We start from the raw sequence: 13,015 nt of genomic DNA on the forward strand, positions 1-13,015 counted from the left end.
TTGTAGGCGCCAGTGAGCCTCTCGCGCTGGCAGCACGCCGCTCCGCTCTGTTCGGCTTTAATATTTATACTTGTATAGTCAGCGTTTTTTAACTCATGATTTTGAAATTTTAGTACACTTTGCATTGATTATTCTAATTTAAATTGATGGGAAAAAAACATGTGTCTATTTATCAAAGGAGACTAATAATATAATGTTTGTTTTTTTTTAAATACTGGTGGTTCCATGTCATATTTTATGATTTCCAAAGCATTTTAATTTTTTCTTTTACATTTTGTGCTTTTATCGTGCTGCAGCAAGGTGTACGCGCAACTAAACGCTCAAAATTTGACGTATTTGACTCTAAAAGATCGGTGTACAAATGAGTTAAAACTAAAGATTGCGTGCTTCTTGGTTTTTTCCCCTCTTTAATTCATTTTTGCAGTTTCTGTCGGCACAACTGCGGCTCATTGAGATTAACGTCACTTGGAAAAGGTTTTACAAATCACGGTCACGTTTTAAAAATATAAATGTTTTGAAAATGAAGTAATAATTTCGTAAAGAAAAAATAAAAAAAATAAAAAGAATACCTATACATATATAAGGTATACTGTACATTCAATATTTTAAGGATGGAAATAAAACCAAATATTCACCAATGACAATTTAAAAAGATGATTCCAAAGGAGAAAGTGATAACATTTCATTTAGAAAATGAGCGACCATAACAACACCTCCTTCTCTCTCAATTTCTCATTTCCATATTGTCAATATAATTTTACATACCGACTAAAATATAAAGCTTGGACCAAGTCACTGTTGCTTATTTTACGTGTGGGCGTAAACTACTAGACAAAAAAGGTGCGCGGACAAAAAATCGTTGACAAAATGTCCTGAAACCGCTGGCAACACCCCTTGACCGCTATGCGGTGAATAATGAAAACTGTAGAACCTTTTTTGTATCGCAAGCCCAAGAAATTAGAACTTTGTCGAGTCGTTGGTTTTTTGAGACGCAGTTTTGTCTCCATAAATCCGAGATCTTTCAATTCAATCACATTCACTCTGAGCTCCTTCATTTCGCGGGTCATACTTCCCCTCTAACGTTATATAGATGTATGTAGCAGGTTTCCTTCTTCAATGTAAGTCATACTACTCTTCAAAAACAGATTCAAGTCTTGAAGGACTGTATGATCCTCTCTTGAGCGAAAAGCTCAATGAGATACGTGTGCGTGTGTTGGCCGCAGGAACCAATCACATTCGGAGGGTTGCATTGAACGGAACTGATTTAAGGGTGAAGGGTCCTTCTCCGCGCCTTGGCTACAATTTGTGACTATTTCATCCGGAATGAGGACAGTAACAAGCATGCTCCCCTCATCGTATGTGTTTCAAAAGTCGTCAACGCTACCAAATGGACGTATTTCTATCAAACGGAACTATGTGCATTATGACGTGAGCCCTGTTATGCACATATTCTTATGGGTCTCAGGGCTCACGTCTTAATGCACATAGTTCCATTAGACAGAAATACGTCCAAATGACTGCGGAAACGACTAATCAACTTGTTCTTGCCTCTGAGATTCCTCGGGCTGGAGCAACTGCAGAGCTTACGGTTCATTGTTTTCTCCAGTGGCGAGACGTGAATGATCGATTATCGATATGTCCCCATTTGAAGCTATGGTAAAGAGTCGATTATTAAGGTGTTCGTTGCGAACACACTGCTTATCGATCCTTTTCCATGGGTTTAAATGGCAGATAAATCGATATATCGCAGAGCACGCCGAGTCACTGATTTTCTCAACAGTGCACCACTGTGCTCCTAATGATTTTGGATGTTTTGATGAGGACTGAAAGTTTGAAATACGTGGATAAAGGTATGTCTGCTCATTCTGCCTTTGTTTTGAAGGGAGAAAATTAGGTTTAAAAAAGGGTATGTTTTGAAAATCTTCAATATTACTTCAGATCGGAATCATTGAGCAATTACTCGACGCTTACTTTGCATTTTTCTCTCACTCACTATATTATATTATATATGATAGCATACTTTTCTAATTTCCCACGATAAAGTTCAGTGGTCGCAGTTACTCTCCTTTGCTACGGCGCAACAAGTAACACTTGAGCGATTCTCTATCGGAAAGCATTTTAGGGGCTCCGATATCTTGTGTTTAATAACGATGATTTTGAGTTTAAAATTTCTCTGAAACTACTCAAAAGTCAGCAGAAGCTTTTTGCCAGGCCCACAAAAAGTTTTTAAAGTTGAAAGTTTGTAAGTGGGAAGTAAGAATCTGCTATGATTGTCATACAATTGGAAACCTTCCTCATAAAATTAATTAATGCTAATCTAAGTGTTCTGAGTAAATATGATTAATTCCCAACAGTCAACTTTCGTAACCGAGAGGAACAGCAACTAGGGAACAGGAGCATCTTTCGCAGTTTGTGAGCCGGCTCATCTCATGGTCGCAAGAAGCATGACCGAAACTTACATTCACTAAAATCTTTGAAGGCTTGTATTTTTCATTCTAACTCATCTTTTTCTTTCTCTTTTTGCGCAGGTGGTGGATCGAAGTGTTTGGTCCGGATGGTCTCAATGGTCACCTTGTTCTCGAGTTTGTGGGGGAGGAGTTGTGCTCGAAACCAGGCGCTGCTTTCTTAGACATAAATACTCCAGGTGAACACTCTTTTAAAGCGCCATCCTCGTTCCTTTCTCACAAAATAGCAGCATGGTCTAATGCAAAAAACACCAATCTTTTGGATAGTTCTGTTTTCTGTCCGTTGTTAGACCAAGTTTAAAACTAACCAAAATTACTTCAATACCCTGGAAAGCCCGGGAAGCCTGCATACAAGGCTTTGAGGTGATCAATTGGTGAAAACCTCATGATTACTGTTCATACTTTGATGGCTACGTCATATCTAGTTCATATCTCATATTAGGACGTATTTATGCGAAAAGGAACTATCTGCAAGTGGAAAGATGGGGTGTGCTCGTGGAAGCTGCATATGAATCAATGTGAAAGTGGATATATCCTTTTGAGAAAATGGAAAAGTGGGATTTTCAATTTAATCAAAAGGAACTGAGCGCTAACTCGTGAACCGTGAGCATACGACAAGAGCGTTGTGAACAAGTCTCATAAGTTAGAGGCCGGCCGCTTTGCCGATCGTCGTCACTCTCGTCGTTGCCGCTGACGTCACTGGCGCTTTATATTTCTCATTCATTCTTATGGCCCGAGCACTAACAAGCACACCCCATCTTTCCAGTTGCACATAGTTCCATTTGGACTACATTTTGCAATTTGGAACTATAAATTCTAGCCCGGTTTAAAAACAACGTAAGTGCCATTAGTTTCCCTATGCACATAAGTGTTTTTCCAGAAGAGCCAGAATTTATAGCTCCAAATTGCAAAATGCAGTCCATTTAGCATAAATACGTTCATTACGACGTCACAAGTCTCCGCTCATGCTTTATTTTTGAAATAGAAAGCTAACCGACAGTTTTTCTCACATAAAATTCACTTCGCATTTTCTTTCCTGCTTCAAAATTATTAACCAACATTTTACAGCTATATTTCAGTAAGTTTCCCTCAGAGAGAGAATAAAATCGAGGAGATTTCCAAAGGTTTATGTTGTGGTACAGGTACACACTTTTCGATCTGAGTCATCGATTCCCAGTATTCAGATTCAGGAGTTCGACACCGTATTATAAATTTTCCCATTCTCAAAATCGTGACCTTAGCAAGAAAAATTTTATGGGGGGGGGGGGGGGGTATTCACCTCTCCTCGGGGCTCTCAGGTAAGAAAAGACCAAAAACGACCACAAACTTGCTGAGAGAAAGAGGAGGCTCCCCGCAAACGCCCTATTATAGCTTCATGCATGCCCTGAGCTTAAACTAGATTCTATAGCCTATACAAATGATGTTTTGATTTCAGGCCGGACGACAAATCACACGTAAAAAAAGAGACCAGTAGTAACTGCGTGGGTCCGTACAGACGAATGCGTCTATGCAACAATCACGTAAGTCTTTGCATTATCTTATTTGCTGAAATCCACGAGGATACAGGCCTGCACAAGAACTTGCTCCCCCTCCCCGCCGCCCTCAATAATTGACAAGCATGGCCAGGATTGGAGCTTTCACGTGTGTATCAGGCGTGTTTTAGCTCAATTCGAGAGGCGGCTCGAGCTCGACACATGACACGAGCCGTGGATTTGAGGAGAGCCGCTTAACTTCACATCCGGTCCAGATTCAGTGCTAGGTTTTGCCTCGAAATTTCGCTCGAATCAAGCTACGCCCATGCGATAATTTTAAGCTCGCCAACCTACAATTGACAAAAAATAAAAACCCACTAATATTTTGGACTAGTCCAAGTTATGATGAGGATCGATTATTAAGGTGTTGGTAGCGAACACCCTGTTTATCGATCCTTTTCAATGGGTTAAAATTGTAGATCAATTGATATATCACAAAGCACTGCTCGTTGACGACAGCCCGTCTTTGAAGATGATCCATCGTGTATACCATACATTGTCTATTGCCACTACAAAGGCCGTCTGGCACTTTGTACCTAAGCACTAGTGGCCACGCTGCGGATAAAGTTGTCCAGTTTGCGGTTGTGGGTACTGTGCTTTTTTTTACCTGTACTGGGCCAGTATTTGCGTTCCGCTCGACTTTTGAAACCGCACTTGTCTCAACCGCGGCCGGTCCGGCGGGGTGTAGCGTTTGGCACGCCCGGTTTTCTTAAGAGGTGTCCGCAGCGCGCGCGCGTGGGCCGAAACATGCGCGCCTGTCTTTTTAACCAGGGTTTACTTGACGCCGTTCCACAAATATTAGTGCTCCAGTGAACTGATTTCAAGGCGCGCATCCTGAATATTAATTAGCCACCGACTTGATCTTTCTTCTCGCTCTCTTCGCGGCGGTTTCATAGATAGAGGCATCGGAACGAGGGATGCAAAACACATCCGAAACTTGGAAATCAATGACATCGACATATTTTATCAAGCCTCAGAAACATTAAAAAATACTGAGAACATTGGTAATCAGAACGGTGACTGTGGCAGAAAGGACATTTTTCTGCACTATTAAAAAATGAAAAGTCCGTGTTTTGACCAACTCATCCTGTATAATACATGTCACGTACACGGAAGAAAGAGGTAGGGGTTGTTGAATGATACGGGAATTTTCAATTACTTGTGGTGGTACTAACCCAAATGTTGCGGTACTACCACAATTAATTGGAAATGACTACTATATTGATTACTATATCATCTAACAAATTGGGGTAATGCCACAATTTTAGGAGATAACCCCTAACTCCCTAACGCTTTTTTTCCGTGTAGTCTACTTAAGGGGATGGAGGAAAGAGCTTGCCTTACGCGGTCTTATAAGGAGGCGTGGGGGGATCAAGCTGAGTCTTATGCAAGTTTTCGATATGTTCAACATGTTCTGCGTGGATGCTTAATGAGGAAACATGTTTTGTTGTACTCAATCTCTCACTCAGTCTAGAAGTGTATTGGTGGTGGATTACACGTATTGACATGGCAACTGTAGAAAAGCGCTTTCAAATAAAAGGAAGTGTCAATGCAGCCATAATATGAGCGTGACAATAATTTAAGACCCCGAGGTTCCCGCGTGAAGATTAGCACACGACAGTTGATCAGAAAGAAACGCGTTACATGCATGCATAGAAATATATAAATACTTGCATATGTGTCGGTGACGAGGCGTGAATGATCGATTATCGAGATTTCCCTATTTGAAGCTGTGGTAAAGAATCGATTGTTAATTTGTTCGTTGCGAACACCCTTTTTTTCGATCCTTTTCCGTAGGTTTAAGTGGCAGATCAATCGATATATATCGCCAAGCACGTTACGCCATTGACTTGTGCAAACACCTTTTTTACACTGTCCAATGGTATATTTACCACATGACATGTAATGGTAGCCCACCGCAAAAATGATAAATGAAATGCGGAGTCTACGAAGGAATTAGGAGGCAACGCGCGGCGCGGGGTAATTTTTTACCAGAGTGCGAGATGAACGAGAATGAATCCATCATTCGATGAAAGTGAGTAGCACTTGGAGTAATGGATATTGTTGCGTGGGAGTGCATTTCATACCAATGCTTTTCAAAGTGGTGTCGGCTCCTTTGTATTATTTTATTACAGTTGCAATATTACAGTTGAAAATTACAGTTTCAGTGCAAATATCATTAAAATCAGCAAAATCTTCCGATTTTTGTTTTACTGGGGCTACAGAGAGAGAATAACTTCATAAAGAGAAGTAAACTTTCCGAACGAAGCATAATTGCTTTTCTGGTAGGAAGCATAAGTCAATTATAGTTGAGCGTTACATTTTACTGCTTCACTTGAAGCGCGTTAATACTTTTATAATTTTTAAGTCGAGGACTTTCCTGGGAATAACGGCGGGCTCTGATAAAAGCACATAGTGTGTCGCTAATGGAACTTAACTTACTCCGATTGCGATGTTGCAAAATTTCTTATACGTTGATGATCTTTGCGCTGAACTGCTGAAGGAATTGAACACCACTCCTCTACATGAATATCAACGTTTTTCATTACGATCATAAAGGTGAATAAAAGAGAAGAAAAGAGAGAAAAAGCATACAAGATTTTGTGAGGTATTTACATATTGCTCATAAAAATTGAAAACTAAAAAATTACACAACATGTAAACCGAAGTTGATATTTTTCCCTTTGAATCAGCTACACATAAAACCGCATCAAGATATAGATGATTTAATTATTCACTGCCGATAACGATAATGAGTATAGAAAAAATGACGACGATTTACTTGTCGATGTGAGAAAAGTTACCTCATTAGGTACTATATTTCACTGGTGAGCTGTGAGTACCCCGAGCACAGCAGAAAAATACATGGGTTTTGCAGAACTGAGTCTAGGCAAGAAATGTTTGTTTAATTTTTGGTTCTCAAAGGGCGAACAGCACTTACCTACATTGATTCTCTATCTAAAGTTTAAAATAAAGAACTCCCATGGAAGTTGGTTTTCTGAATCCCTATTTCCCTGATTCCTCAGTCAATAGGAGAATGAAAAATAGCCAAGTCGCTCCATAAATGTCTCACCACACGACGAATAAATTTAAATTTTCATTAAGTCATTTACTTTGGGAAAAGATTGAGAACCCTGATTTCCTGGAGTAATACATTCACCGAAGGGTAGCTTAATGCAGTCGTAGCCTACTACTTGGCTCCACTATTTATTATCTCCTCAACCTCCTCTCGATGGGTGTATTTCACGCTCATCCTCTCTTCGCATCAAACATTTTATTCTCTTAAAATACTTACAAAGTTGTTTACTCTCTTCCTTCATTCTCTTCACGATGAAGCCCACTCAATATTCACAAAGATTAAAATATCAATGATTCTAAAATTTATTATCACAGGCCCAAGGGATTCACTCACGATATGATTACGTGAATATCCAAAGTTTGAATGATCTTTTTTAGGAGGACAAAAATGAATAATACTGGACAAATTGCAAATCATGATTTTAATGGAGAACAACGTTAGTTGTGGTGCACTCCTCGTAATAAGGGGGGGGGGGATTGAATTTAGTAAGGCATGCAGTATCTTCTGAAAAATAACTACAAAAAGCTAGGGCCGGATTACGGGAGTGGCCACATGGGCCGCGACCCATGGCGGCAAATCTAGAGGGCGGCAAATTTTTGCAATTTTTTATATGTAGGTATAAAAAAATATCGGATTTAGAAAAAAAATTACAAACGAGGAAAGGTGACAAAATCTCTCATTTCCTGAGAGTAGAGTAATTTTTAATTTTGTCGTCTTTCAGTGATACAAGAGACAGCACCTTTAATAAGTCGAGTTAAGAGAGAAACCAAACACGCAATTTGGTCTGGAACGGCGCGGCGCAGAGAGCAATGATGACGAGGACTTGAGTTGAAAAGGAGAAGCCCTCGGCGCGGCGATCGGCATGTAACACATATTAGCGCCTACAAGACTGCACGAATACTTCACGCATTGCGTCAAACACAGTGCGGTCAGCGCGAAACGCATAGCGCCTACAAGACTGCATGAATACTTCACGCATTGCGCTAAACGCAGTACGGTCAGCGTGAAACGCATGGCGCCTACAAGACTGCGTGAATACTTCACGCATTGCGCCAAACACGATGCGGTCTGCGCGGCGCGGCGGCGGAAGTTAAAATCATTAAATCACATTCATGTTTGTTCTTTCATAATTTTTTCGTTCATTTCTTATGAATGGAAGGCCTTGTCCACACAGAGATAGGTTTACGAAACTTACCTTTTGCTAGTAGTGTTGACAGGGCATTCCCAAAACATGTGTTCAACACGAGTAAACGCGTCTCATGCACCCCTCCCTCGCTGGCACGATCACTTGATGGTTTTTAATGATGTTTCAATACGAATGAGAAGGGGGCGGCAAAATACAGGCGGCCAATGGGCGGCAAGTAGGTAAATTAGGCCCTGCAAAAAGCATGTATTTTGCCGAGATGCACAAGAAAAATACCGAAGCAGTGAGTACCTGGTAAATTGACTATACATAGAGATGAGTCTCTGGTTGTATCCTTGAATATTTCGTCCGGGTAGCAGTTTGCGATTTCAGTTACAGAGAGAAAAAAAAATTACCCATGTGCGCAAAAATGTTTTAAGAGTATACCACTACCCTCAATCTCTCAATCTACATTTTGAGCCCCTAAATGGCTAAAATACCCTCCTAATAACCGTTAGCCGATGCATTTTTTCCTATGTTTACCTTGATCTCGTCTTTCTCAATCAACAGGTTGAATCAGAGTCTCCCATGAGTAATCGTACAATTAGTCTTTAAATGTACTTATTAAAACCACAGGAGCAAGCATTTCCTTTAGCACTCATATACCTAAAACTTTCTCACTACGAGGAGGATGTCAGAAACAAGTTTATGTGCCTTTAACCTGGCAAGTAATTATATGGGTAATCAGGGCAAGTTTAACGATGAACTTCGAGAGAACTGAATGAGAGTGAGAACTTCGCGCACTGAGCCACACAAAGGCAGATCAAAGGCACCAATGCCAAATTGACTATACGGTTCCACTGCATTTGAAGAAGGTGGCAATTTATTGGAAATTTTAGGATAGGAGTAAGCAAAACAGTCAAATGTGCATTACGGTGTTTCAAAATCTCATTATACATTTTAATTTTTGAAGGGAAACCAACCAATATCCCCACTTGAAAATTATAATGGTATGCATTTTTATCACCAAAACCAGAATCCCATCGAGACAACGAGAATTTCTGTTGTTTCAAAAAGAATTCCGACAAGGAGAGTATTAAGATGATCCCCTACAGGGAACCCGGAAAATTTTTCTCCGTGCAACGATTTTAAAGTTCAATTTTTATCTTCGATTTTGAATTTGATGATTGTTTGAGAGGAGTACTAAACTTTACGAAGCCGCTAATGCGATTTTGAAGTCGAATGTGTTTGTACATCCTTCAGAAGTCGAGTGTAAGTGCCCTGAGTTCCCCGGCAAGTGGCAGGAAGATACTTTTTATCTTCTTGAATTGTATTAGCTCTCGTCCAGGAGGCAAACACAGATTCCAATGCAACAATGTAATTTGAACTAATTTGTTTGAACTAAGTTAAACTAAATAACTAGTTTGAACTAAGGGGCTTCTTTGCGTGTGATTTTAGCTGCGATCTCGTATTATTTTTGTATTGCGATGTATTTTTCTACATGCTTATCGAATTGTTACATTGGAAGTCAGTTACTTTTCTTGCCTTTTTCTAAAAAAAATTTTCGGACTACATTTTCATTTCAGACTTTTTCTAAAGAACATTTTTAACTGTTGTCCTCTTATTTACTTCCAGAACTGTGCATCAGGCACGAAAAGTTTTGTACAAGAACAGTGTGAAGAATTCAATGGGAAGCCGATGATGGGAGGACGAGTTTACAATTGGGAAGCATTCCTAAATGGTAAATTGCTGTTTTCATTGGAAATATCAATATTATATATTTTCAAATTTCCGCTCTTTTTTTAGTTTTTGAAACAACCAAAATATTTTCTTAAATTTTCCTTAAATTATTTCTACTTGTTCAAAGAGACACGAGAAATTTCAATGAAATTTTTTGCTGACGTTTCCTCATACAAAGGAAAAAAACCGGAGATTTTGTAATTTTGGACTGAAAGGTATACATTTTTTTTAAGTGCGCAAAGGTTTTTTTTTTTCTTTTTTTGCTTTATGTTTTGATAACCTGTTGCAGCTCCGAACCAGTGCGCTCTGAATTGTCGCGCAATTGGCTTTGGCTTCTATGCGACTCTCAAGCCAAGCGTGAAAGATGGAACTCCCTGCAAAGGACCGGAAAAGGATAGCGGGCGCTGGATGTGCGTTTCCGGTATCTGCACGGTGAGTGAGCTTCGCCGTTCATTTCCTCGAGCCTCCAAATGTGTGTCACTACAGTCGACCGATTTCCTATCAATCGCACATGCATAATACTGTCCCTCCATTTAATCATCTTTATCCATCCTTGCACGGTAATTCTTGAGACAGGACAGGCGCTTAATCGATGTGTCGTCATTTGTTGACCTGTCCTATCGAATCAATGAAACTTAGAGAGGTCAGTGCCCTGGAAGAGTTGAACAGAGGCTGAGCCATCGCTCAGCCTCTTCCTCGTCCGCCTATGGTAGCTGAGGCAAAACTCAGGGAACTATCTCGTGTGATATCAACGAGGTTCGTAAAAGAAAAGAACTGGATAGCGCGGTCTGCTCTCATTTTGAAAATGTTTTCAAATAATGTCTTTAAAATGACCCATACCGTATCCAATTCATTACACGCCTACAAGAGCGATTGAAACTGTTGTACAGAGCACAATTAAGAACAAAATTCCAATCTCTGGTGCTGACATTATTTTTGATCCTCAAGATAGTTCTAGTCACAAAAACGAAAGCATTTCCCTCATTATGGTCAAGAGTTGTAGGCTGTAATCATCCGAAAATGAGGCAACTCAAATTGCAGCGGGCGTTAGACTTGGCGGCACTGATGTTTAGCCAAAAACACGCCTAACTTGAAACATCAATGGTTGAGGGAATAGCTACAAGTGCCGCATCTGGTTTGCACTGTAGCAGGGAAGCAGCAACGGTGCCATATCTCTAAATAAACTCTTTCTCATGTACCTAGGACAACTTGAACAAGCTTAGCATGCATCCGAAATTCGAATTAGGAGCTTTACAAAGGATGTGAAGAAGTTAAATATTATTTCAGACATTTCATGAGAGGGAGACGTCCTACGATTATTTTTGTTGTTCGGAGTACATACCTACGTACAGATAGAATATGACCTCTCAGCTTCATGGCTGTTGTCCAACAACTCATAAAAACCGCTTCTGATGAAGCACAACTTTTATTTTAAAACTCTGACACTGAACTCAATTAATGCGAATTTCCGATTGCAAAATTTTTATTATTTCCCCCCATAAGAAAATCAACCGGCGGTTTTTCCTAAATTTTTGTGTGAATATTAGTCGAATTCGGTCATAAGTATTCACGGAAAATTTGAAGGGGTCATTACGGGTACTTTTCTATCAAGGAAATAAAACAAATTAGAAAATATGTTTTGCGTTGCAATGGAAATACGCATTTTTTTTCAACTTCAGCCGTCGGAAAATATTTATGTTTAGACTGGTCACGACAGTGATTTCCCTCCTTTTTTTCACCTCGCTGAACCAGCTGACAGAGGTATGGTATCTCAGCCAGTTTTTGTTTCCCTAATTCATCGCCTGGCTGACGTAAGGGCGTTACTACATCTTAAGATGAGCCCGAAAAACATTAAATTGTATGGACGACAGGGTTCATTGCTAATTTCAGTTACGCCCTTATGTTAGGAGGGCGACGAATTATTGCCCTGCCGGCTGCTCAGGAACAAAGTAACTCGAAAATTGAACTTTAAATATAAATATTTTTTAATGCGACCGGGGGAAAGAAGACTAGAAATGGACAGGTCGCCAGGTAATGTCTCAGTGTTACATTATTTCGGGCTACGCGAAACTCTCGTATACCTGTTTTTGAATATTGACATGCTTAAAATAATAATCGCAAGTCCCACAGGAATGTTTTTCTTTTCTTTTCAATTAGTATGGTTAGATAGAGAGTGGTTGATTAATGTGTGACTGTTGGGAGGTTGGCTTGTATGCTTTGCCCGATTTGACTCTTGGCCTGCGCCATACATGATATTAATGAGCATCAGCTTATTACTGTATAAATATTCTCAAAAAAACATGGCAACCGCTGAAAGATGTTAAGTGGGTTTTAAATACTTGCCCAAGAAATTCGGGAATTAATTACGACTCCTCCATGACTTAGCTCCCTTCCCCTTCCCGCCATATTTGGCTCCACCCCCACAACCCACCTCACCCCTCCCAGCGTGGCTGTCAAACTCAATAATGAAGACACATCTCTTCCCACTCGATTTCATTCAACAGAAAAGCAAGAGGAAGGAGCTTTCATCCATTCATTCTAGTTAGCATTTCTGTGTGTCCACCTCTAAAGTTTCATTCATTCATACGCTCATTCATTCATCTATCCGACCGTATCGTGAGCTTGGTTGTCAAACCATCCTGTTGTACTTGCTGTCTGCTGGTGCGTGAAAAATGCCCTCCGCTTCCGATGCTTTTGATTGGCCCGGTTTAATCTGAGATTTTTTTGAGCATCGGATAGTTTTACCGCAAACGGCTTCACTTTTCATACGCGCACAGTGTACTGTGAGGGTGATTTTTAGGTGCATAGGGGACCGTCCCTAAATTACTTAGCGCTACAAGGGGGGGGGGGGTCTTTGCCAAAGCGCTACAAGGGGGGGGGGGTCTTTGCCAAAGGTACGTGGCGTTACGTTACGCAGGGTGGGGGGATATAAAGGAAAGCGCTACATAACGAGTTTAAATTATTTTTTTTCGAGTTTCAGCAAAACTTTTTGTCGGTCGTCTTTGGAAGTTTTAAAGAATTTCTCTGCAATAATTTTCACTTTTACTCAGTAAATAAAAACCGAAGAAGAGAATCG

At 40.2% G+C, this 13,015-nt stretch overlaps 1 protein-coding gene across 1 annotated transcript in view; it reads left to right on the plus strand.

The window, feature by feature from the left end:
- LOC109034583 (thrombospondin type-1 domain-containing protein 4) overlaps positions 1–13,015 on the plus strand; it is an 80,430-nt gene that overhangs the window by 18,670 nt on the left and 48,745 nt on the right. The window contains exons 4-7 of the mRNA XM_019047813.2: positions 2,529–2,644; positions 3,901–3,985; positions 9,835–9,940; positions 10,229–10,371. Coding sequence (XP_018903358.2) covers positions 2,529–2,644; positions 3,901–3,985; positions 9,835–9,940; positions 10,229–10,371 — 450 coding nt within the window. The remainder of the gene's footprint in view (positions 1–2,528; positions 2,645–3,900; positions 3,986–9,834; positions 9,941–10,228; positions 10,372–13,015) is intronic.

This window comes from Bemisia tabaci, chromosome 1 (genome assembly GCF_918797505.1).
Source record: "Bemisia tabaci chromosome 1, PGI_BMITA_v3".
In the NCBI taxonomy this organism is placed as follows: domain Eukaryota; kingdom Metazoa; phylum Arthropoda; class Insecta; order Hemiptera; family Aleyrodidae; genus Bemisia; species Bemisia tabaci.